A 26508-nucleotide genomic window follows, 5' to 3' on the forward strand; every position below is an offset into this window, starting at 1 on the left:
GTGCTGGCTACATTCTCACTGTCTTAAGATATATCACATACATCCGGAGGAAGTGAGAGATCAGCAGCGGGGAGAGTGAAGCAAGTGCTGACTGGCTGCAAGGGTCAGGGATGCAAGAATGTTAAGCGAGCCCTGGGAGAGACAGTACCGACACCGTTCTTCTCGGAGAGAAGTATACGTGTTATTAGTTTACTGGGGGCAAATATACAAATTAAGAAGGGGTTGTCCTAAGTAGGTGACAACCCCTTTAAGTTAGTGTTACTAAGATGCAGTATCTCGCATAGCTCATAGACAAGTGTTGCAGTTTTTCATGAAAGCGAGCAGTATTAATTTTCTAAGCTTGTGTAATATGTTTGTGTTTACAAATATGAACATGATTTTGTATCCAGACTATGATGACCCACGTGCCCTCCTCATCCTTGCCGAAGAAGAGCTTGTGGCCATTGATCTTCAGACACCTGGCTGGCCAGTAATTCAGTGCCCTTACCTGGTTTCCTTACACTGCTCGGCAATCACTTGTTCTTACCATATCTCATCTATTCCACTGAAGCTGTGGGATAGAATAATCAGTGCAGGCAGAAAGCAGAACACCCAGTACTCCAGCATGGTAAGGAGAGCTCTGCATGGGTATGGCCATAGTTCTCACAGGAAATTTAATTTGGCCATATATGTAATTTCTCTTTAGATTCGGCACAATTCTGGAACTGCTATTGATTGTATATGTGGAAGAGTAAACCACATAGACTCTTGCACTTTGTTCCCAAGTAGTTTTCCTGTGCATTGTGCAAGAGTGGGGGAAGCGGAAAACACCTCTGTGTACCCAGCAGATTTGTCATCAGACCACTGGACTATATGAGGACCGCATAGGTGGGAGCCGGTCTGCGCTCCTATTTAAAAATATTGTGCTGTTTGGGTAATAGGATTCTAGAAAAAGATAGATGGAGTCTTTTCATTGTCAGGAATCCTTGATCTCGATGTGCACACTTCACCTCTGTTTGGGCTTCGGCAGTAATCTACATCCTTGAGTAATAGGAGCAATAGCAGCTGTATGCTTGTGGGGACAGCTTTCTCTGCTTCTCCTCACCTCTGTCAACTGTGTATCTGGGAATATGCATCTGCATATCATATCTAATCTGAATTAGGGATGGCTAATGGGAAGAACAAGTAGAATTTGAGAGAAAAAAATCAATAACCTTTTTTTATCTTATTTGTCCCAATGCCCGAACATAGCAAAACTGTGTAGATAATTAAAGGAGTGCAAGTAAACAGAAACTTGATCATTTATTCCTATAAACTAGTGTTAACAGAAGAATGGCTTTTCACAGCAATAAGAAAGTGTTTTTTTTTTTATTCATTCAATAATGTAAAGTTTCAGCCTGAACCGAACCCTTTTTCATGCTAAAAAAATATTATTACTAAAAGACAATGCTCCACTTGGAGCTGAAATGTTACAACGGGGGTAAATAAAGATAAACTTTGTTTTTTTTGCTTTGCTTGTTTTTATTGCTAGGGTACATTTGTCTCTTGTGCATGCTAATAGTTTAGTGCAGAAAAAAACCTGATTCAACTTCATCAGGTTTTGGCACCAAAAACACAGCAAACCTGATACCTGCATTTTTTTTGCTGCTTTTTTTGCACTACCTTTTGCTTTCAATGGGTGAAAAACGCTGTGAAAACGCTGTGAGTGACATGCTACATTTGGCAAAAATGCAGCTCTTTAACAAGACAGTCAGGAAGAAAAACCAGGGTGTGTGCGTGAGATTTCTGAAATCTCATAGACTTTGCTGGTACTGTAAAATGCAGCTGAAGATTTGCATAAAAAACGCTGCAAAAACGCAGCGTGTGAACATTGCCCTTTACTACAGTTCTTTTTGTTTTTGGACACAGTGTTATTTTTGGACCCTAGCTGTCATGTGTTTAGTAGGCTACCTCTTGTGGGCTGTCTGATATCATATTTAGGCACCCTTTGAAGTTAATTAGTCACCAGGTTTTTGCTATGCAATCTGAGAGCAGCATGATGTTGGGGATGAGACATGGATTCCAGCAATGTGTCACTTGCTGGTCTGCATGCTGTCATTTTGATACAATCACAGTTTTTCTGCTGCAGATCTAGCAGAGCTCGGAATGCTGATCTCTGTATAACCCCGCCCACACCACTGATTAGCAGCTTTCTGTATACACTGTATAATCAGTAGTGGGGGCGGGGTTACAAACAACAAATTGACTAGGAGGCACAAAACACCTAATCCTGTAGTGAAAATCTCCTGCTGATAAAACCCTGATTTTATTGAAACACACAACCTGGCAAGTGACACCTCACTGGAATCAGGGTCTCCACCCCCACATCATGACATGGAATAAACCTGCTGACAGACTCCTTTTAAAACACTATTTATCAGTTGCTTCTTGTTGACTGTTGTACATTCATTACAGGCATGGCCCGTTGATGGTGGTGTGAACTTGGCAGAAGCACCAAGACAAAGGGATTTGCTGTTAACAGGGTCAGTGTTTTATTTCCATTTCGTCTACCATTATTTATATAAATCCAAAATGTTCTCCTGTACTGTTTTGCAAAATGTGACTATGCTCATATGTCCCAGTTCATTACAGCATACAATCTAATTTCCCTGTTTTACATACATGGATGAGTCAAACATACACTAGGATAAGGGCTGACTCATCTGTACTTGGCACATGGAAGCCCAAGCCCCATCACTGGGTCTCCCCAGCTGAGCAAACTGCTTTTAATTCTGATCTGAACTCGGTCCATGTTTCACAAATGTGTGACTTTGTCTGAAGCTGGAGTACCTTAACCCCATAATGATGAGCTATTTTGGCCCTTTTGGACACGAGCTATTTTTTACTTCTTGTATTATACGGTGTTCAAAAATCTCTGTCTGCATTTTGTCCAAAACTTTTTTTTTTCGTAGTTTTGCAACATTTTAGCAACTTTGGTGTTTTTACTTATTTTTGCTATACCAGGTAGCTCTGCCAACTTTTAAAAACATCATAATTTACTCAGGTGTCAAAAAACTTGACATAAATGTGCCCCAGCCCAACTTAAGTACCATTTCTCACTGTGGCAAATAACTTCAGAATTTGGTGCATCTTTCAGCTGTTGTCAGGATGTCTCAAGCTTTTATGTGGTTAAAATATTATGAATATGGTATGTAAATGTGGTAAAAAACAAGCACCTTTGCAACTTCTTATTAAAAATCTTGGGTGAGTAAAGCACATTTGACCAATCAGGGCAGTTACAGGTGCAGTGTAAATAGAACAACTAAATAGATAATTACAATAGACTTGCCATACGTGGTATGCACGCCAGCGCATGCACACTCAAAAATATTCTCTAGCATCGCGCGTGCGCATTATACGTCATGGTCTTAAGGTTTCTATTTATACTGCACCTGCAGTTGTATTTGATTGGTCAGATGTGCTTTAAATGGGTGACTAACCCCCCCCACCAACTTCCCCTGATGAAGTATTTGCGAAATGCGCATTGGGTCCTTGGTGGATGAGTAAGTAACTAACTTAAAAATGTATTTTATGTGATCTCCTTATATTCTCTGACTGGGGGATACTGGTTATTTAATATGGATATATGTTAACTAGCTATTGAACCCTTTTCTATGCCCGAGTGGCGAGCATTTTTATTGGTATGTGCAACCCCCATCCGGAGGCCGGGGGAGAAGGCGCCAATGTGTCTTTACTAAAATGGTGCCGGATAGCGCTCTATGCGCATACACCGATTCCGACGCCGCACTGCTCCCCCGGACTCCGGCCAAAACAGAGGTGCGGCAGCAAATTTCCATTGGGTCAGGTATGTACTAATGGCTATCCTGGTATGCATGGCACCCCTCATACACCTATCCTGGTATGCATGGCGCCCCTCATACACCTATCCTGGTATGCATGGCACCCGCTCATCCCCCCCCCCTATCCTGGTATGCATGGCACCCGCTCACCCCCCCCCCCTATCCTGGTATGCATGGCACCCGCTCACCCCCCCCCCTATCCTGGTATGCATGGCACCCGCTCATCCCCCCCCCCTATCCTGGTATGCATGGCACCCGCTCATCCCCCCCCCCCCTATCCTGGTATGCATGGCACCCGCTCATCCCCCCCCCCCCCTATCCTGGTATGCATGGCACCCGCTCATCCCCCCCCTATCCTGGTATGCATGGCACCCGCTCATCCCCCCCCTATCCTGGTATGCATGGCACCCGCTCATCCCCCCCCCCCCCTATCCTGGTATGCATGGCACCCGCTCATCCCCCCCCTATCCTGGTATGCATGGCACCCGCTCATCCCCCCCCCCCCCCCTATCCTGGTATGCATGGCACCCGCTCATCCCCCCCCCCTATCCTGGTATGCATGGCACCCGCTCATCCCCCCCCTATCCTGGTATGCATGGCACCCGCTCATCCCCCCCCCCCCCTATCCTGGTATGCATGGCACCCGCTCATCCCCCCCCTATCCTGGTATGCATGGCACCCGCTCATCCCCCCCCTATCCTGGTATGCATGGCACCCCTCATCCCCCCCCCCCCTATCCTGGTATGCATGGCACCCGTTCATCCCCCCTACCCCCTATCCTGGTATGCATGGCACCCGCTCATCCCCATCACGCTACACCCACAAAAAAAAATAAACACTTCTACTCCCCTTTCTTCCCTGTGCTCCAGCACTGTGTCCTGCTCTGCTGGAATAGTCCTCCGAAGGCCGGGGGAGGAGTGTGGTGCTGGAGTGAGTGCGTGCCCATACCGCGCTGTCCGGCGCCATTTTGTTGAAGACACACTGCAAATGTGTCTTTAGTAAAATGGCGCCGGATAGCGCGCCATGCGCCGATTCCGACTCCACAGTCTGCCCACGGCCTCCGGTCAGAACAGAGGCGCTGCGACAACACTCCTCTCGGTCAGGTAAGTATGTCCTTATGGCGCCGGAGATCGCGGTATGCGTTCAGTGCCTAAGCATACTGCGATCTCCGGCGTCATACACTCCTCTTACCTGTAACGGCTGGATGTGTTGTTCTGTCAGGAGCCAGTCTATAGAGGCTTCGGACAGAAGGAGACATCTTCCGTTATATTATAGATTCACCTTAGCTGAGTATACACTATTATTATAAATACACTATGTGATATACTAATTACTCAGCTTGGTTAGTATCTATATTGTGCTACTACTCCATTTATTGTGGGGTCCCCTCACTCTCTCACCCACCATTGTGTTTGTACTTTGGATTTTTATGAAATCTTTCTTACTATTTAATGAAATACATCATCTTGCTTTATAGGCTTCACAGCCTGCTCATGCCGCTCAGAAGCTGACTGGATCTGACCAGTCTGTGTCCCTATTTTTCTCCCGTGCGGCAGAAACAAATCTCTTTGCTTGCAGCCTGGGAACACAACTGTCAATCTTCATGAGCGAACCACCCCCTGCAAAGCAGAGGGCCAGGGAGCAGTGCGCACCTGAAATGAAGTTGAGACAACGCCTTGGGAAGCACACCTAATGAATTTGGCTTAACTTACTCCTGCTCCCTCTTCATCAAGACTAGCATACAAAACGCCAGTCTTGATGAATCAGGCAAATACTAATTTTAAAACCATTTAGACCTCTCAGTGATTTAGTTGCAGCATTGGAAGATCATTGCTGCAGCAGGAAGTATAGACTGGCGGGTGACTGTATTGGAATTGGAGCAGCACAGGGATCGATGAGGCAATTGTAACCTTTTTTTATTTTTGTACTCTATTCTGAGTGGCTTCAAACATTTTTTTTTCCTTCTTTGGAAATCCCTTTTAAGATATTGCTTTGCAACTCCTACTAAAAAGCATTTATGCCCCACTAGTGACCCACCCTTTCTCTAATAGGTCATAAAATGGCTTTTCTGATTTCTGTATAATAACCACATGTTCTGGATCACGGTCTCTCTACCAATAATTGGTGCTCTAGTTAACTAAAGTGCTAATCTTTCTTTAAAGGGTTTGTCCAGGTTTGGGATGATAGTCTGCAGTCACTGTATTTAACTGCAGACTATCTAAATCCTCACAGTGCGCGCATCACATGCTGTCAGGATTCTTTGGTGCTGGCGACGAGCGGGTGGTCATGTGACTGCAAGTATTTGCATATATATGCGATGATGTGTCAACTAGACGTCGGCTGCCTCTCTCAATTCACTTGTATTGAGCAAGGCCGTGCATGTCTAGTCAGAATATGGCCGGAAGTATGCAAATCGCATACTTGCGGTTATGACCACCAGCTATTGCCGCCACCATGGTAAAATCCTGACAGTGATGTGAGTATTCAGGAGTTTGCAGTCAAATAGAATGACTAATGACTTTCACCCCAAAGATAGATCCCCTCTTTAATAACCATTGTTTTTTAATGTTATGGTAGTACTAAAAATTTAATTGCCTGTCAATAATGGAGCATAAGGAACTTTTAGTAATTTGTAAGTTGCTTTGGAATCCATTCCTTTTCTTGGTGGCCTCCCTATAAGATAAGGGTGCAAACCTCTGAACCATTGTAATGATTTTGGCTTTGACAATTTATTGATCAGATTGATCTTTCTTTGTGTTTCTTAAGAATTCAACATAAAGTGGTGTCTTATGATCATTCTTGCTGAAATAGGTAGCGGTCTTTCTTCATAATCCATATGGATATTCTCCATTCTCAGGCATGAGGATGGCACTGTGCGCTTCTGGGATGCATCTGGCATTTGCCTTCAGCTGATGTACAAAATGAGCACCGTGGGAGTCTTCCAGACTGATATGGACCCAAATGAAAACCTGAATTCCCAAGGAGAAGAAGAGTGGCCCCCATTGAGGAAAGTGAGTGAAGTTCTTTGTCTAATTTCACATATCTAGCGGTGAATAATCTGAAAAAAGAAAAATGTCTCGTCTCTCTCTCCCCCCCCCCCCCCCCCCACCACCCTCCAATATGCTCAATTCATTCTAAAAAAAAAAAAACCCCTGCACATCATCCACTCTCCCTGGGTCCAGCACGGTCTTTCCGCCACTGCCCTGGTTTCTGTTGTTTGGCTGCAGCTACTCACTGAGTGTTTGCAGTGCAAGCTGTTCCGAGTCGATGAGCTCAGTGATTGACTGCAGCACAGTTGATGGGATGTCGGCACTGCAGCCAAACATACTCTGACAGCGCAGCGGTGACACAGCACTGGGTGAGTTAAGAGTAGAATGTTGTGTGTGTTTAACAAATTGAGCATATGGGGAAAACATTTGTGAAAGGGGACAACTCCTTTAAAGGGAATCTGTCATCCCTTGGGACGCTTGTAACCCTGGAAGACCTCATTAACATACAGGATTAAAAGACGATTTCTCAACAACAAGACAGCTGCTATGAGGCTTACAGGTAGAATTGTTAAAATAGTCCCATCACCTGTATGCCCATAGTAATAGGTTAAAAGCATCCCGGGGGGAGATAGATTCTCTTTAAGTAAACTATTAAATAAAAAAATAATTGCTGTGGAACATCTCGATACCCAGAGAACGTCTTTCATTGCCAAATCTTCCATCAGGTATGGAGGGATGCAGGTGGTACTTTTGGTTGTACAGTTGCCAAGGCAAGCGCACAGTGCCCAGCAAGTCTTTTGCATAGTTAAAATGGGACATATGCATATGACTAGAGATCACAATTAAAGTGACTGTACGAAAAGGATATTATTAAAACAATGGTAAATGCACCAAAAAAATGTTGTTGTTGTTTCCTTTTTATTGAAAGTGGCAGAACTATGAGAATTACTTATTTTTTGGCTTTTGCAGGTTGGCTGCTTTGACCCTTACAGTGATGATCCACGTCTGGGAATTCAGAAGATTTACCTTTGTAAATACAGTGGCTACTTATCTGTAGGTGGGACTGCAGGACAGGTGAGTGAGCTTGAAGGGAAGCTGCACCATAAAGGGAAATGTATTAAAGGAGTTGTCCAGGCGGGCACAGTGAAGCTGGCGCTGATTGGGCACAGGGCTCATGTGACTCAACAACCTCACGTAAGCCCCCGGGACACAGGAGCTGACCCTGTTGGAATGCCGCTGGCACTGGAGGGGAGTATAAGATTATTATTATTATTATTATTATTATTATTATTATTTATTATTATATATATAATTTTTTTTTTTTTTATATATATTTTAACGGGGGCAAGCATGGGAAATGAAAAGGTCCTAGTAGTGGACAACCACTTTAACCTTAAATATTTGAGCCATACTTATTTTGGCTTCACCAAACCTTGGCTAAGCACGTAAGATGGCCCATCTGGTTAAGGGAACATGAAATTGAAAATGCCCAAATTATCTTGGCAATTTCTTAATATCCTCCTTTCTTATTTTGTCTCTTACTGCAAATAAAAATGTAGAACTTTTTGTGTGTTCCAGAAGTTCAGGTATCCCCCCCACCCTTCACAGTCTAGTGTCAGGCTCCAGAATAAGCCTTATCCACATCTATATACACAGTAGGGGACAAAGATTGTAAAATGAAAGACCACCTGTCACCCAATTACAAATTATTATAAGGAACGTGTCATCAGAAAAGTATTTATTATCTAGATTTATCTAGATCAGGTTAATGTAACATGTTTCTTATAATGCTATTGTGTTTTTTTTCATATCACTATATATAAAAAAAAAACATTGTGTACACTATCCTAATATTAGACTCCTGCTTCCAGTCTGTGTCTGCTGGAAAGAACAATGGGACAATTTGTATTTATTTAGAAAATAACAATTGTATCGAAGCATTATCTTGAAGAGTGGGGAAGGAGGCCGATTAGTGTCCATCCTCAATTGTGATCTTTCATTGTAATCTGGTCTGTGATTATAATGAGACTGCTGAAAAGTCTTCTGTACAGAAGAGGAAGCCTGATTCTAGGAGAAGGCCTTGTGGCCAGTGTGAAATTTTCAATATTTCTGTTTTGTGTGTGTGTTTATATAGCGTTGACCAATCTGATAACATATCTGAAAGGACAATTGGTGAGGCAGCAGCCGTCCAAAGTCCAGACGGTATCATGCATGTGTCTTATCATTTTGAATAGTACACATGCATGCAGCCCATCTGTGCATCAGACCATAGTCTCAGCAGCTACTTGGTGACCTTGATACTGGATCTTGGAGAAGAGACGGGTGCTGCACAACCTCTTTTAAATCTTCGTTATCTGCAAGTTTTCAAGATGGAGAAATTCCTGTATATTCCTAAGTCAATTAGTTTGACAATGTGGGCAAAGTTCTCCCCTATGTATTTTTGTCATAAACAATAGGCAACTACTCCCTACAAAAAATCAACTAAAAATATCAGCCTTACCATAATTCTTAGATATGTTTAAAAATCGTGTTCTTTTGTTTCTTAGTTTTATCCATTTCCTTTCTCTGTTTTTCAAAACTAACAACAGTAAAAAAAAAAAAAAAAAAAAGGGCTGTCTCATCTTGACGAACCCTTTTTGAAATCAAGCCGGCCCACCAATCATCCAGTCTTTACTGGACTGGCTCTTGCAGTTACTACCACTGTGTCCACAAATTATAGAAATGGATGACCACCAAAATATAAAACACAGACTAGTCTGCCAGTGAGAGCCACTCTGGCTCATAATTGGGGATCCCAAGTCTTGCGAGACAAACACTTTAGTGGGCCCCATCATTGCCCATTGGGTCATTCCTCCAAATAAATTTGTTTTGTTATAGCTGCTATATTTTTTTCCCAGGTCCTTGTTCTGGAGCTGAACGATGAGGCCTCACAGCACGCAGTAGACCATACCCAGGTGGATCTCTTACAGGAGCAGGAAGGATATCGTTGGAAAGGCCATGAGCGTCTTCATGCACGACAGGACGCAGTGCGCTTTGCCCCTGGGTTTCAGCCTTTTGCCTTAGTACAGTGCCAACCACCCGCTGCTGTCACTTCCTTGGCACTGCACTCTGAATGGAAGTTGTTAGCATTTGGCACCAGTCATGGATTTGGAGTTTATGATTTTCAGCGAAAATGTCAAGTAATGGTTAAGTAAGTCCGCCAAACAAATTGTAATGATACACTGATTTATGTATTGCACAGTTCTTCACTGTAAAGGTGCGGGCACAAATCTCAAATTGTTTCTGTATAAATTGCACAAAAAAACCCATAATTTGTTGTTAGAAGTGGGTACAGCTATGTAAGCACACTTGTCTAGGAGGAGTTCTTTGTCTTTTGCATGGAAAATCCCCTAAAATAATTACGGTGCACGACAGTCAGTGACAACCTGGTTCTGACTGGGATTTGCGCAACTCAGCGGTGGTGCAAAAATATTGTCACTTTTGGCATTTACATAGTAACATAGTAACATAGTAAGTAAAGCCGAATAAAGACTTGCGTCCATCAAGTTCGACCTGTCAGTTCTGTAATTGCTAAAGTTGATCCAGAGGAGGGCAAAAACCCCAAATGATTTAGCCAATCTTCACCTGAGGAAAAATTCCCTCCCGACTCTGAAACCAGAAGTCAGAATAAATCCCTGTATCAACCTACTATTTTATTTTATTTTTAAGTATATGCTGAAATCTGCCTGGTATCTAGAAATGCATCCAGTCCCCGCTTGAACTGGTTTAGTGAATCCGACATTACCGTCTCCTCACTCAGTGAATTCCATATTCTCACTGCTCTTACCGTAAAGAACCCCTTCCTATGCTGGTGCTGAAACCTTTTCTCTTCCAGTCTTAGTGAGTGCCCTCTTGTTACCGTAATATCCCTCCTTTTGAACAAATCCCGGGCAAGGTCTCTATACTGTCCCCTAACATATTTGTACACATTTATTATGTCCCCCCTCAACCTTCTCTTTTCCAGGCTGAATAGTCCTAGTTTTGCCAACCTCTCTGGGTATTGCAGTCCCTCCATTCCCTTTATTAATTTTGTTGCCCTCCTTTGTACCTTTTCAAGCTCATTTATATCCTTTCTATATATTGGGGCCCATAACTGAGCACAGTATTCCAAGTGTGGTCTGACCAGTGCTTTGTACAGTGGAAGAACAATGTTCTCATCCTTTGCAGCTATACCTCTTCTGATACATCCCATTACCCTGTTTGCCCTTACAGCAGCGGCCTGACTTTGGGCACTTCAATTTAGTTTGCTATCAATCAAGATGCCCAAGTCCTTCTCCATCTCTGAATTCCCCAATGATTTCCCATTCAGTGAGTACTGGTGACTTCCATTTTTCCTTCCCATATGTATGACCTTACATTTCTCCTCGTTAAACCTCATTTGCCATTTAATGCTCCACCTACCCAGCTTATCCAAATTCCTCTCTGCACTGTCCTCTTTTGTATTAATTGTTTTACATAACTTTGTGTCATCTGCAAATATTGATATTTTACTATTTATCCCGTTGACTATGTCGTTAATAAAGATATTAAATAACATTGGGCCTAGTACAGACCCCTGTGGTACCCCACTAGTGACGCTTACCCAATCTGAGTATATTCCATTTATAACCACCCTCTGCCTTCTATCCCTTAGCCAGTTACCTACCCACTTACAGACATTTTCCCCCAGCCCCATCATTCTCATTTTGTATACCAACCTATTATGTGGCACGCTATCGAACGCTTTTGAGAAGTCGAGATACACGACATCCACTGGTTCCCCCTGATCTACTCGAGAGCTAACCTCCTCGTAGAAGTCAATCAGGTTTGTTTGGCAGGAGCGATTCCTCATGAATCCATGTTGGTTCGGGATTAAAAGATTATTAGCATCAAGATGCTCCGTAATTGCCTCTTTAATGAAGCTTTCAAAAATTTTGCCCACAACGGACGTCAGACTCACCGGCCGATAGTTTCCGGTGTTACTTTTCGCTCCCTTTTTGAATATTGGCACTACATTCGCCTGTCGCCAATCAAGTGGTACAGACCCAGTCTCAACAGAGTCCTTAAATATAAGATATAACGGTCTGTCTATCACATTACTTAGTTCCCTTAGTACCCGTGGGTGTATGCCATCAGGTCCTGGTGATTTGTTTATTTTAATGTTACTGAGGCGTTTCTGTACCCCAGCTTGGGTTAGATTTGTCATACTTAGTGGAGGATTAAGCTTGTCACTTCTCATTTCGCCTGTTAGTTCTATTTCCTTTGTGAAAGTTGTCGAAAAAAAATGATTTAATAGATTAGCTTTATCCTCATCTTTCTCTATGATTTTGCCTTCCTCACTTTTTATCGGTCCAATGTTATCCAATTTAATCCTTTTACTATTTATATACGTAAAGAACAGTTTGGGATTTGATCTACTTTCCCTAGCAATACGTCTCTCTGTTTCCTCCTTCGCTATTTTTATTTGTTTTTTACAGGTTCTCGTTTTTTCCTTGTAACACATTAGTGCCTCCTTACTGTTTTCCTGTTTTAATCTCTTGAATGCCTCTTTTTTGCTATTTAACGCCCCTTTTACGTTCTTGTTCAACCATATTGGTTTCCTCTTATTTCTGGCCCTTTTATTCCCATACGGTATATACCTCTCGCACTGAGTATTCAGAATCCCAGTCCCGGCCAGCTATGCCAATATGGGCATAGCTTGGGTAGGAACAGAGCGTGGTCACGTGCACCCATCAAAACCCTCATAAGTTACGCCACTCAAGTGGCATATTCTACTCCAGAAATGTATGCCAGCAGGGGGACTGGTGGTGAAAACCCTCCTGTGTGCTTATATCCAGCAGTCTCATAGAGCGTGAGTGGAGCAGAGGATGAATGGGCAAAGCCCCTTTCTCGGGGTCTCTGGGTGTTTCAGCAGCCTGTCCCCCACAATCAATAAGTTATTCCCTTCCCAATTAATTGGGAGTGGATACATTCAGAGTCGTTAGAAGTCCTTTAAGGAGTTTATCACAGGAACAAGCTTCAGCAATCGTGCAGCTTTTATTTCTGACTTATGAGCTCATCTTCCCTTCAAGAATGGAAGCCAGGCATTCCCATCTCCAAGATCCTATCCCAATATGTAGCAGCAGCCGCCGCTGCCTCTAATGAGAAATGTAGTATACTACTTCTGATCACTTACCCCATGTGCAGGGCATTGGAGTAGCTTAGGTATCCATGGTTACAACCACTAACAACTAACTGCAAATATATGAGTGGTCATAACCATGGATACATAAGCTACTGTAATGCCCTGCATGGTGACATGACTTTTATTCTATCACGTGCCCGCTGCAGTCTTTACTATTTATGTCCGATCAGACAGTAATACCTGTCTTCTACATAGATATCACAGGATCACATTATTCACTATAGGCGAGTCTCCCCCATCCTTGCAGAATGACCCCTGCCCAGGTAACCAAGCATGCCTAGAATATTCTCCCATAGAAGAAGGTGAAAAAATCCTTTGTCCATTGCTGGTTGTTGTAAAGCTCAGTGAAAATGACTCTGTGAAGTTTTTGTAAATGAGGAGGGGAGGGGGGACTGAAATCAGCTCCCCTTTTCCTCCATTAGAAGAGAAATTAAAAAAATAAGCATATTTAGTATCGCCACAACTGTAACATTTTGATCTATCAAAATATAAAATGAATAAATCTGAGCAGTAAATGCCGTAATGAGGGGAAAAAAACCTAAATGCCAGAATTGCATTCTGCACCTTCCTAAGTTGCAAGAAAAATATTGTATCTACCCAAAAATGGTATCAATAAAAACACAGCTTGCCATGCAAAAAAATAAGCCCTCACTTAACTCATTGACAAAAATAAAAGATCTGAATTTTTTTTATCACTTAAAAAATTACTATGCAAGTTTGAAATCACCGAATACGCACTGATATTGGGAATCATGTTGCCAGTTTATTTTTGCTGCACAATGAACACCATAAAAACTAAACAAATGTCAGAATTGTGTGCTGGTTTTTTTTGGCACTTTTTTCCCCCATTTTCCAGTACATTGTATGGTAAAAGGAATTGTCATTCTAAACTACAAGCTGCCTGGCCAAATGAAGGTATCATATGCCAATGGTGGCATAAAGTTATTGCTCTTGGAAGAAGGGGAGGAAAAAAACAAGAACAAAAGTGAAATATGTCTCAAAAATCAAGGCGTGAACTGAATGTTCACTAACTTTTTACACTGACCACTGTTTCTGCTTCCATAGGTGCACACTACATGCCAGCGACCAGCTAGCCCTGGAAGGGCCTCTGTCCCGTGTAAAGTCACTGAAAAAGTCTTTGCGCCAATCTTTTAGGCGCATCCGGAGGAGTCAGGTCAATAAGCGAAGGGATGGAGTTGCAACTAAAGTAAGAATTTGCTGTATCCTATTTCATTTATCTTTTTACTGAAGATATAAATGAGACACCATACAATGTATGAAGTTGGGAATCAGATTCTCTCATGAAATATATTGAGGGAATCTGAGGTCCAATGAAGGGAAATGTCTTAAAGGGGTTTTCCAGGTTCAGAAAACCCCTGTCAGATCACTGCAAGTTGTTTTGAAAAACAAGCAAACTGTTCTTTACGCACCCTCCTGGGGTCCAGTGCTGCGTCTCCGCTGCTGCTCCCGGTGTTCAGTGCCTTTAGTACTGACGTCATGTCAACAGCTCTGCAGTCAATCACTGAGCAGTCACAAACCACTCCGTGCCACTGAGCTCACTTCCTGGCTGCAGTGCTGCGACATGAAATCAGCGTTGCATAAATAACAGACAATGGGAGCAGCAGTGGAGACTGAGCTGGACCTGGGGAGGGTGAGTAAAGCGCAGTTTGTTTGCTTTTTTTTTTAAACAAACAAGCTGGGTAAAAAGGGCTTTCCAAAACCAGAAAACCCCTCTAAAGCCGAATAGGCAATGGCATTTTACCAAGAAATTGTTCAGTGCATCCTTAAACGGTGGAAAAGAGGGATTATAATTGCAGGGGCTGGTATTCCCCATGTCCATCTCACAAGAAGGATTGAGGGACCACTGTTTTTAACATTGGTGCGGGTTCCAGGACATGCATCTGTCTGCCACTTATCACATATCCTGTGAAATATGCCTCTGGCGTATCCATGCAAATGAAAGGTCTATTTTCATGCAATGTTAAAGCTGTATATGGTTCAGGACAATATATTGTTCTTCCAGCATAATTAATAATATACAACATAATTCATCCATGTTTATTGTTTGTTAAATTGGGAATGTCGCAAAATATTATCTTTACTTTGACTTGATTTTATCAGGTGCAGGAGGCAAATGCCCGTTTAGAGCAAGAAGCCCTGAATGAGATGGAGCTGGCCCCTGTACAGCGCAAGATTGAGGCTCGATCAGCAGAAGACTCCTTCACTGGCTTTGTGCGCACGCTGTATTTTGCGGACACCTTCATCCGTGACAGTAAGCTATATATTCCAATGGGAATGAAAAGTGTATTCTGTAGTCTAGGAAGGGTTCATGAATTTTCCATTTTATAGCATCAGGTCACCTTTTGGATACACTGCACATAACAAGGTGACTCCTTGCAAATGGTTTTCTTCAGCTGCAGTCAGAACTCTGCTGGCTGCTATTGGGACTGGGCAACAAGATGTAAATCCGCAGAGAAAACGCCGGACATGGAATTAGCTGGGGCACCCGTGAAATCATAAAACTGCAATATTTTAAATGGAGAATAAACTAGAATACATGAAGGCAATACAATATGAGAGATTGGCAAAACACTATATTTAACCCCTTTATGACGTATTAGTACGCCCCACGTCATCACCCCCTGTTTAGTGCGGGCTTCAGCACTGAGCAAATCTGCTATGTACAGGCAATTTGCTCATCGCCTGTATGTAGCAGAGCCGATCAGATTAGAAGCTGCACTTGTCTCCCATGGAGAGTATAGAAGCAAGTAAAAAGTATAAAAAAAGAAAAATAAAAGTTTAAATCGCCCCATTCAAAATAAAACGGTTAAAAAAAAAAACAACCCACATACACATTTGGTATTGCCGCGTTCAGAATTGCCCGATCTATCAATATAAAAAAATAATTAATCCGATCTGTTTAATTAACGGCATAGGAACAAAAAAATTTGAAACGCCAGAATTTAATTTTTTTGGTTGCTGCAACATTGCAATAAAATGCAATAACGGGCAATCATTCATCGTATCTACCCCAAAATGGTAACAAAAAATAAGCCAACACACGGCCCCAGATCGCGAAAAATGGAGACTCTACGGGTCTCAGAAATGGCCCTTTTTTTTTTTTCACCACTTAAATAAAAAAGCACCTATACATGTTTGGTGTCTCTGAACTCGTAATGACCAGTAGAATAATAATGGCAGGCCAGTTTTAGCATTCAGGGAACATGGTGAAAAAAAACAACTGCGGAGTAGCATTTTTTATTTTTTTTGCAATTTCACCGCACTTGGAATTTTTTTCCCGTTTTCCAGCACACGATATGTTAAAACCAGTGATGTCGTTCAAAAGTACAACTTGTCCCGCAAAAAATAAGCCCTCACACTGCCATATTGACCAAAAAATAAAAGTTATGGCTCTGGGAACAAGGGGAGCAAAAATGAAATCGCAAAATGCTCCGGTCATGAAGGGTGTTAAAGCTGCTCAGTCTTTTTATATGTTCTCTTATTTTTATTCTCACTAAAGGGAAAAAAATTGAGGTTTTCCAAAATGTGTAGTTTTGAGACGTTTGCCCCTTATAATTTGATTGGGAGCGCGTGAAATATCATGTCAAAGCATTTAGTACAAATTTCCCAAGGGCGCTACTCCTGGTAAAATAGACCGAGGTTGAAATGAGATTTGAAGGGTTTCCAGCAGCCGGGTGGGAGTCTGTATGTAGTCTGCAGGTCAGAAGTGGCCTTGTACTACCATTGCCCAGAAGTGGTGAAATGGATTCCTTTCTGGAATTTATAATCTAGAAATTGTTACCTATTTTTATGATGTGTTTTTTTTTGTAATAGTTGTTGTTGGTTTTAGGTTGGTCATTTTTGTTTCCCCAGGCACCCGGCATTCTCCCTCTTTATGGGCTGGTACTAACGGTGGCACGGTATATGCTTTTTCTTTGCGAGTCCCACCAACAGAACGACGGATGGAGGAGGCAGTGTCTGCATCACAAAGTAAGGGCTAGTTTACAGTGGCTGGTAGCGGATAAACGACCTTGGATTGGCTACGTTTGCCGATTGGCGGTCATGTAATAGCTGTTTAGACAGGCCAGCCGCACTTACGATTCGTACCGAGCAAGCAGTAATAGATCGTTTTGTGCACATAGTGTCCTTGTTCTCGACAGCAAAGGTCCTGTTTACATATTGTTTAAAGGAGTTTTCCCACTTTTAGAAAAATTGGACTCCAAACAGTTCTTATAATGCAAGTAAGAAAACTAGATGGTACTTGCGCTCCTGAGATCAGTGATTAACTGCAGTAAAGTTAGTTGTTGACATGTTGTCACTGTTGCAGTCAAACTACAGAAAACAGAGCAACGGTGGGGAAGCGGTGCTGAAGAGGATGATAATGACCTGGTGAAAAACCCCTTTTAAAAAAGCTCAAATAATTACTGCTGAACTTTTTCCTCATTCGGGTGACTTGATAGGCTGTTTACACTGGTGGACTATGGGGAATCAAGTGTTCCCAGGAATGTTCGATCATATTTGGCTAGTCTAAGTGCACTTTTACTTGATTAATCTGTAGATGGTTGTTGAGGGATAATATTGATGTTGCTGATAAGAATGGTTTGTGTATATGATAAAGAGAAATTTTCTTCTGCTTGTTCCAGTCAAAGAAATCCAACTTATGCACAGAGCACCAGTAGTGGGGATCCTAATTTTGGATGGTCACAGTGTCCCCCTCCCAGAACCTCTTGAAGCTGCTCATGACCTTTCAAAAAGTCCAGATATGCAAGGCAGCCACCAGTTGTTGGTCATATCTGAAGAACAATTCAAGGTAGGAATCATGGTGGTTATTGGACTGGGTTAGGCCTCTACAAGCCGTATTCTGACACATGCCTTTAACAGGTCTTCACTCTACCAAAAGTGAGCAGTAAATTAAAGCTAAAGCTGACAGCCACAGAAGGTTGCCGGGTGCGGAAGGCCGCAGTGTGCACTTTTGGCAGTTGTCGAGCAGAAGACCATAGTGAAAATCATTTGACTGTTCTTACCAACCTTGGAGATATCCAGGTGGTGTCACTGCCCCATCTTAAGTCACAAGTGCGTTATGACTGTATCCGGAAGGAAGATGTGAGCGGAATAGCATCTTGTGTGTTCACCAAGAGTGGACAAGGTGAGTGGAACCCACGTTCAGGTGGGAAAACCAGTTTATCACTTGGTACAACTATTAAAATGCTTGCAGCATTCTTGTATTTTCTTATGCTACTTTGTATATGTAATTGTTTTTCTCTTAAAGGTTTTTACCTCATATCCCCTTCGGAAATGGAGCGTTTCTCGTTGTCCACATGCTGGCTTATTGCTCCCCGTTGCAAGGTTGAGCCTCCAGAACCATCAGTGAATGGGCGATTCCAAAGAGGCGACAGTACAGAAAGGCAAAACGAACGATCCAGGCAAGTGACATGGAAGTGGCAAGTTTTCCACCAGCAATTGCTATTGTATCATAGCATCAGTCGCACATGTGTGCTTAAACTTTTGGAAATGCCAAATGATCTGATATAATATTGATTTCCTGTTCTTGCAGGATGCCCAGCAGGAGTGACTCTAGTACGGATGGTAAGGAAAAAAATCTGAATTGTACCTAAATCTGATTATTAGCCAGTTAGCTTGTCTTTTTATACATTTCACTGACTTATTCTCCATAGGACCTGAATAAGTCAAATCTGTGGAATTTGCTTAAAGGCATTGTCTGCCATTAGGCAATTTCATAAGTGTTTGATCAGTGTGGGTATGACCGCTGGGATCTTGTCTTCTGAGAAAAGAGGGGTACGAGGGCTGGCCACACATTTATGGGATATCTAGCTGTAATGACAGAACGCCCCTGTAAATATAATTTACTTACTGAGAATCTTTATACATCTGACTTATTTCCTAATAGTTGCTTGCCTTTTTCTCAGCACATAGATCTCGAAGGCAGGTGATGGAGCATGCGTTGCTGAATGATGAGAGTGAGTATCCTTTTGTTACTGCCGCCACTGGAATGTGGCTCATGATGTGTCACGAGGAGTGGTGTCTGTACAGTAAAGGGATTTCAACAGTGTTGGAACTAGCAGTCTGCTGTAGACTGTGATCGCTCCCTTTTTCCTAATGGATATATTATTATAATGTATTATAGCGAGCCGACCTGTTCCCATACAGATCTATATATGTTTTTGGGCTTCTGAATGATATGGAGTGTAAAGCAAGAAATATTTCTTCTATGGGGCCATTTCAAGAACCTGATATTTTTGAGTTTTAGATAGAGAACATATTAAACTTGTCAATGTTCCCAAAACACAAAAAAAGGAAATTTGTTGTCCTGTAATTAAAAAGAACAATTCACCTTCAGATTACATACCGTGTAACAATTTTTTTCTATTAAAATTATTACTGAAAAATGCTCCTGTACATAGATATTGCTGTCACATACTTGTTATAGCGCCCCTTGGTATTATTTATTTTTAAATTCCGTCTTGGAACCTAAATCTAATCAGTTTATTGCAGGTGAAAAGTCATTTCTACAGCGTCGATTCCTATTCTCTGGCCTGTACAATAGCAGAAATCACTTTGCTGCTTTTGTTCTGTGCAGTGAACCTAGATTGATCGTTCTTAGAGGGAATCAATGGAACACCAAGGGATGTTATACCAATGAACAGCAATATCCAGAGGAAAAAAAATGCTTACGTTTAAAAAAAATAAAAAGTGTTTTGCGTGATGTCACAGGGAAGTCTTAATATCTTATTGTAGAAAAACCTTTTCATATAGTGCAGGGGAATAGTAAAGCAAACAATCACCTGTATTGCTGAAACTCCCTGTGGAAAATGAATGGTAACTTGATTGCTCTTTATGGTCAGCTCCTGTCTTCATGTAACAGAGATGATGCAGAAACAAAAACCATACACTTTTTAGAATAGCCATTTTTGTAGAACTAATTTTAGACAGTGATTGAATAACCTTGTTATTAAATGCAGTAACTGGTTTCTGCAATTTTCTGTTATCTATGTAGATATGCTGAAAGAGATCCAGAGTACTTTGGAAGGTTCTCGAACGTAAGTGGGATTGTATTTCTGTAAAAAAAAAAAAGTAAACAAGGTACATATGTTTGGAAGTCATTCACTAAAATGTGTTCTCCATGATGGTCAGTACCAGACAGCTACATCTGAACAGCATTTGGTACTGTTGTACTCCTAAGGGTATGTGCACATGTCTTTTTCAGGTGGATACGCTCCATAGCTTTCTTGAAAAGCAGTTGGTAAACGTGAACGTGTGCACTGCAATGTAAAAAGACTTGTGCCGTCCTTAGACTGCTTCATGTTCATAAACCTGCAAGGCAGCTAAAGGAAGATCCTGATCATTCTCTAGGCAGCTTCTACGTGGATACATACAAAAAGAAAAAAAATGACCGCAAAGGCGCCAACCCAGACTTCAGGGAAAATAATGAAATCTACAGTGATATAGAGGGAGCATAAATGTTCAACACTTAATAGAAATCTATCAAAGCTTATTGTTCATTTACACTAACATAAATCTAAAATACAAATGGAGGATGAAGAGGACATTGGACATGTACATCTGGAGCAGATTTAGAAAACATTTAACTAGATGCAATAATATTGAATAGCCTAGGTAGCAAACGTGTAGCTGAAAAAACATCAAGATACTCTTAATAATTATTCACATGACATGTAAAATTAGCATAAAGAATACTGCACCTGAGAGGTGCTTTCTCTGCCCAATTACCCATTACTATGGCCACAGGTAATTATTATAGCAAACATATATGACTGGCATACTTTATATATAATGTCCCCTTATTACTATTCATATGTTATTGTGTTATCATATGTTGGACTATCTGCATACTACTACTCTTCATAAGGCACATTGAGGCTTGTAGCATCTCTGCAATATTTCTACATATCCATTGTCCTCTTCATCCTGTATTTGTATTTATAGCAATGTAAATGAACAATAAACTTTGATCTATTTCTATTATGTATTTATCATGTATGCTCCCTCTATATCGCTGTAGGTTTAGTTGCTCTAGTTTAGGAAGGGATCATCCTTTATCCGTGAGGCATTTTTTGTATAGTTCCTTCAGAAAAAAAAATTGCTTCCTTTTTCCTAAAACGTCTTCTGCTTCAAAAACTCTGTGGGTATGTCTGTGTTTAAAAGACGTCTTGTGCACATTACCCTTATTTCTGGTGACTGGTGGAGGTCAGATGCTAGCCGATCACATATAAACAATTACTGCAAACGGGGAAAAAAAAAACATTTTTCTTTTCCGTCTTAAAATCTTCAGCTTTTTCCTCTTTAAACCTCCTTTTTTCCAATCAAATTATGTCACAAAAAAGTATAACTGACATCCTGTACAACTGACATCTTGTACAACTGACTGACATCCATATCTTATCAGTAACTGTTACATCCTTCTTTGCAGGAGTTATGGAGAAAGAAACTCGCGCCAGATTGCTGTAGGAGGCAGGCTTAGTAATGGAGCAGGTATAGTATATATCATTATATGGTATCTATCAATCACTGAGTCGGTTTTAACTATCTGTTAAAACTAGCTCTATTTAAACCAGTCTCTGTTTTTGAACTATCTCTATATTGTATATAAATCTAACGAAAAGCAAAATAATGGCGTACTCCATTGGATTCATTTATGGATATATAGCATCCTGCACATGGCAGCAATAAAAGTGCTTGTATCATGGAGCATTGGGCAATGTTTTTTCTTTTCCTTATGTCAAATGCGTAAGCTACAATGAAAACCATGTTTGGTTACACTGTTAACATACTGTGTTAAAGGGAGTCTGTCAGTAGGATCAGCCCTCCTAAGCAGTGTATAACGGCATGCAGGTCATAGGAAGCTGAATAATATGATACTTTGATATCTGCAATGTTGTCTTATTCCAGAGAAATATAGACACCAATAAGAGATAAAAACACACATAGCCCAAATGTGCCAAAGCTTTATTGAAAACATATACAAGTAAATACACACAATAAAAACCAATAAAAGACACACCACAGAAAGAAACAGGTGGAGAGTCTGGACCAATAAAAGTATCAGGTATAATATCCTGCTTGTAACTCCCCTAGGAAAATATATAGAAATGAAGGGCATATAAAAAGAAAGGCAGCAGATATATATATGTAATCCTAAACACAGATAACCAAGTGGAATTTAATAAATAGCATGATAAATATCAATAATAACATCCCCCACTAGTGTATACATGTATCAAAAATCAATACGGCTGCATATATTAGTGACCAGTGTCCGTAAAGGACAGGCCCACAATATCCCACTTGTAACTCCCCTAGGAAAATATATACCAAATGCAGAGATAAAGGGCATATCAAAGAAAAGCAGCAGATAATATATGTAATCCAATATACAGATAACCAAGCGGAATTTAATAAATAGCATCATAAATATCAATAACATCCCCCACTAGTGTATACAGGTATCGAGAAATCAATACAGCTGCATATATCAATGACCAGTGTCAGTAAAGGGAAGGCCCATAGTGTAGTTACCAACAAATAACCATAGTTACCTAGGAGCACGAGTCAATGGTCTAGGCACCCACCACGCACCCGACGCGCGTTTCGCATAGGAAATGCTTCGTCCCCTTATTGGTGTCTATAAGGTTCTTTGCCCTAATGACTTATTGGTGTGTATTTATTCCAGAGAAAGCCACATTTTTCTTCTATGTAAATGAGCTGTTAAGACTATGGGCCGGACATAGATCAGCATGAGAATCTGTCTTTAACCCCTTTCAGCTGACACGTGCCCACAACAGCCGCGGGTGGAATCGCGATCCACCCGCGGCTGTTAACCAGTTAAATGCCGCTGTCAATCTCTGCGCTTCCGGGAAGCGTGTCCTAAGCCCCGCCCATTTATTCAAAATAAAAAAAAAACACATACACATATTTGGTATCGCCGCGTTCAGAATCGTCCGATCTATCAATATAAAAGAAGAATTAATCTGATCGGTAAACAGCGTAACGAGAATAAAATTCTAAACGCCAGAATTATGTTTTTTTGGTCGCTGCAACATTGCAATAAAATGCAATGACGGGTGATGAAAACATCGTATCTACCCCAAAATGGTATCAATAAAAACGACAGCCCGGCACGCAAAAAATAAGCCCTCACCCGGCCCAGATCCCGAAAAATGGAGACGCTACGGGTCTCGGAAAATGGCGTTTTTTTTTTGTTTTTTTTTTATAGCAAACTTTGGATTTTTTTTTCACCACTTAAATAAAAAAAAACATATACATGTTTGGTGTCTACGAAATCGTAATGACCTGGAGAATAATAATGGCAGGTCAGTTTTAGCAATCGGTGAACGTGGTAAAAAAAAAAAAAGGACCCAAAAAACAACTGTGGAATTGCATTTCTTTTGCAATTTCACCGCACTTGGAATTTTTTTACCCGTTCTCCAGTACATGATATGGTAAAACCAGTGATGGCGTTTAAAAGTACAACTCGTCCCGCAAAAAATAAGCCCTCACACGGCCATATTGACTGAAAAATAAAAAAGTTCTGGCTCTGGGAAGAAGGGGAGCAAAAAATAAGCCCTCACATGGCCATATTGAACGAAAATTAAAAAAGTTCTGGCTCTGGGAAGAAGGGGAGCAACAAATGAAATCACAAAAACAGAAAGATCCAAGGTCGTTAAGGGGTTAGCCGTGCTCTTGCGCTTTGCTGCTGATTTGTAACGATTCTTTAATATTATAAGATTCTTCTGTGCTCATTGTCATGCCATGATGAGTTTTGTATGACTGTTTTTTTGTGATTGGAGTAAATTTGTAGTTTTACTTTTTTAATATGTAATTTAAAATTATTTTTTTTGTGTGAAATTTAGCTAAAAATATGAAACATACTATATTATCAAGACTAATCTGAATTTACCCTTTTTCAAAGCAGAATGACATTCGCTCCTGACACGCTGATGTTTTGGGATCAACCTAACCCATTGTGAATACACTACTGATCGGAGGCCCTTGGACTAGAGCAAGCTACAAGACAATATGCTTTTCTCCATGGTTTGGACTACGTGGCCATGTAGCCTCCATTCTGCACATGTCTCTTTAGCTATTCCTACAGGAAATTGTTTTTTAAGTTATAAATTTTACTGCCTTACACCCTTCCTTCTGACCGTTCCTTCAGAGGAAGATGGACAATTTTTTTTATTTTGTTTTTAACAGGTTTTCTTTTATTGAATTATTTTAGGATCAATGTTTTTATACTGTACAATGTGGTGTAAGATGCCCTTGATGTTGGGTAACTTGAATTTATTGGGTTATTGTGCTTCCCAGTGATTGGGCTGCCATGCAATCTATTTTTGTAGGAAATAACCATTTGGTTGTCTTGCACACCAATAAATTATATGTTCAGTTACCACTGGCTCTGTGTGAATGATTGACACGATGACTGGCATTAGAGTTTCTGCACATCAAAACTGACGTCAGCAGTCCTAATTTAATAAAACGATAAAATCTATTCCTCTTATCAGTAGTGACCAATCAGAGCTTAGCTTTCATTCCTTCAACTGATCAGATAAAACTGAAACACTGATAAGAGCGCACATGATTTTACCAGTCAGGACTGGTTACTGGTGACCAGTAACCACCCCACAATGAAAGATGTTTTCTTTGCAGTAAAACTATGAGCCAATACTGATCATAATATCAATGCTTAACCCCTTCCCAACCGGCGATTTTCCATGTTTGCTCTTACCATACATTTTATCCTGTGATGTACTGAAAAAAATGATTTTTTTTTTAAATCAGTAAAAGTAAGGATTATTAGAACTTTGTATTTGTTTTTCTCTTCAGATTTTTAAAACATTTTTTTTATTTTTACTTTTAGGTGACTTGAACCCGTGCTCTTCCAATTGCTTGTGCTATATACAGCAACAGCACACTATTGCTGTATATAGCAAAAATCATGGTCTCCTATGAATGCCAGACCCAGGCTTACTTTCCTAGGAGTACAGTCATGACAAGCATTGGAGCCTTCAGCAGATCCACGGCCATAATGGAAACCCATTGAACCTGTCCGGAACGCGCGCTGTAAATGCCGCTGACACAGATGGACGGCGGCATCTACCAGGTTAACAGCCGTGGGCGGAGCTCTATTCCATGTGCGGCTGTTAAAGGCACATGATGGCTGAATAACTCCTCCATCATCTGCCGGCAAACATGTGGACTCAGTTCCTGAGCCCGCATGAAAGTCAGGAAATTTAAATATGGCTGAATAACTCCTCCATCATCTGCCGGCAAACATGTGGACTCAGTTCCTGAGCCCGCATGAAAGTCAGGAAATTTAAATATAGCGTAACTGTACTTCAGTAAGGGGTTAAGAGAAACTAACCAGGTTTTTGCTGCCCCATTTGAAAGCAGCATAAAGTAGGGGCAGAAACTCGTATTCTAACATTACGTACTGAGCTGCTTGCTGTAGTTTTGATTCTAATCCTTTGTGATGAGCTCCTGCTATGTAGTCCTTGATATTCATGAGAACTGACTGGCCCAGGGGTCTCAAACACGCGGCCCGAGGGCAGCATACAGCTGCTGAGGCTCTGCTGTGTGGCCATTGAGACAATCGCGTTCAGCTAGCTAGGGACCGCTGACGTCTGCGCTTATTTTCAACTGAATGTTCATCCTCGGGCACACATTCAATTGAAATGTATTGCAGCGCAGAGACCATCTCTCTATACCGCAATACCAATACCGGCCAATCAGAGGCCAGCAGCTGACGTCAGCGTCCCTGCGTGACCGAGGAAGCGAGGTCAGATGAGAAGAATTTTATTTTTATGTGTATGTACAGACCGATAGAATGTGGGACATTGTTACAAGAAGGGGACCAGGATGGGGACATTACTATAAGATGGGACGATTACTATAAAATGGGACCAGGATGGGGACGATTACTGTAAGATGGGACCAGGGTGGGGAGATTGCCAATATTGTCTGTGAAGCGCTGTGGAATTAATGGCGCCATATAAGTCAGTATAATAAAAATAAATTACTATAAGATGGGACCAGAATGGGGAGATTACCATACTATGGGATCAGGATGGGGACATTAATACAGGATTGATGACATTATTACAGAACAGGGGACATTATTATAAGCTGTGGGACATTATTATAGGATTGAGGACATTATTACAGAACAGGTGACATTACTACAGGGTGAGGGACATTATTACAAAACAGAGGACATTTTTACATGCTTGGGGATATTATTAGATGATTGGGGACATTATTACAGGATGGGGGCCAGAATTAATATATGGGGCTAATTGTAAAGCTATATTACTGTATGGGGCAGATTGGGGATCAAACATAAGGAAAACATTAAAAAAAAAAAAGTAAAATAAAGAATGAAAAAATAATGGCATTCAGAATAAAAAACATGCCATAAAAAAGATGATCAAAAAATCATATAGAAAAATAATGGTATCGCTGA

General features: G+C 41.2%; 1 protein-coding gene across 4 annotated transcripts in view; it reads left to right on the forward strand.

Moving 5' to 3' along the window:
- LLGL2 (LLGL scribble cell polarity complex component 2) overlaps nt 1–24435 on the forward strand; it is a 79448-nt gene extending 55013 nt beyond the window's left edge. For 3 of the 4 annotated variants that reach the window (XM_073684055.1, XM_073684056.1, XM_073684053.1), the window contains exons 11-26: nt 390–607; nt 2434–2501; nt 6676–6829; nt 7778–7882; nt 9706–9998; nt 14076–14217; nt 15132–15282; nt 16884–17000; nt 17654–17820; nt 17892–18156; nt 18280–18433; nt 18565–18596; nt 18938–18988; nt 20026–20068; nt 21460–21521; nt 23959–24435. In XM_073684055.1, the coding sequence (XP_073540156.1) occupies nt 390–607; nt 2434–2501; nt 6676–6829; nt 7778–7882; nt 9706–9998; nt 14076–14217; nt 15132–15282; nt 16884–17000; nt 17654–17820; nt 17892–18156; nt 18280–18433; nt 18565–18596; nt 18938–18988; nt 20026–20068; nt 21460–21521; nt 23959–23966 (2030 nt within the window). In that variant the 3' untranslated portion in view covers nt 23967–24435. The remainder of the gene's footprint in view (nt 1–389; nt 608–2433; nt 2502–6675; nt 6830–7777; nt 7883–9705; nt 9999–14075; nt 14218–15131; nt 15283–16883; nt 17001–17653; nt 17821–17891; nt 18157–18279; nt 18434–18564; nt 18597–18937; nt 18989–20025; nt 20069–21459; nt 21522–23958) is intronic. The other variant, XM_073684054.1, reaches the window with a different exon arrangement.
- Nucleotides 24436–26508: the final 2073 nt, after the last annotated feature.

Source organism: Phyllobates terribilis, unplaced genomic scaffold (genome assembly GCF_046119375.1).
Source record: "Phyllobates terribilis strain yellow unplaced genomic scaffold, ASM4611937v1 Scaffold_5__5_contigs__length_657084704, whole genome shotgun sequence".
NCBI classification, from domain to species: Eukaryota; Metazoa; Chordata; class Amphibia; order Anura; family Dendrobatidae; genus Phyllobates; species Phyllobates terribilis.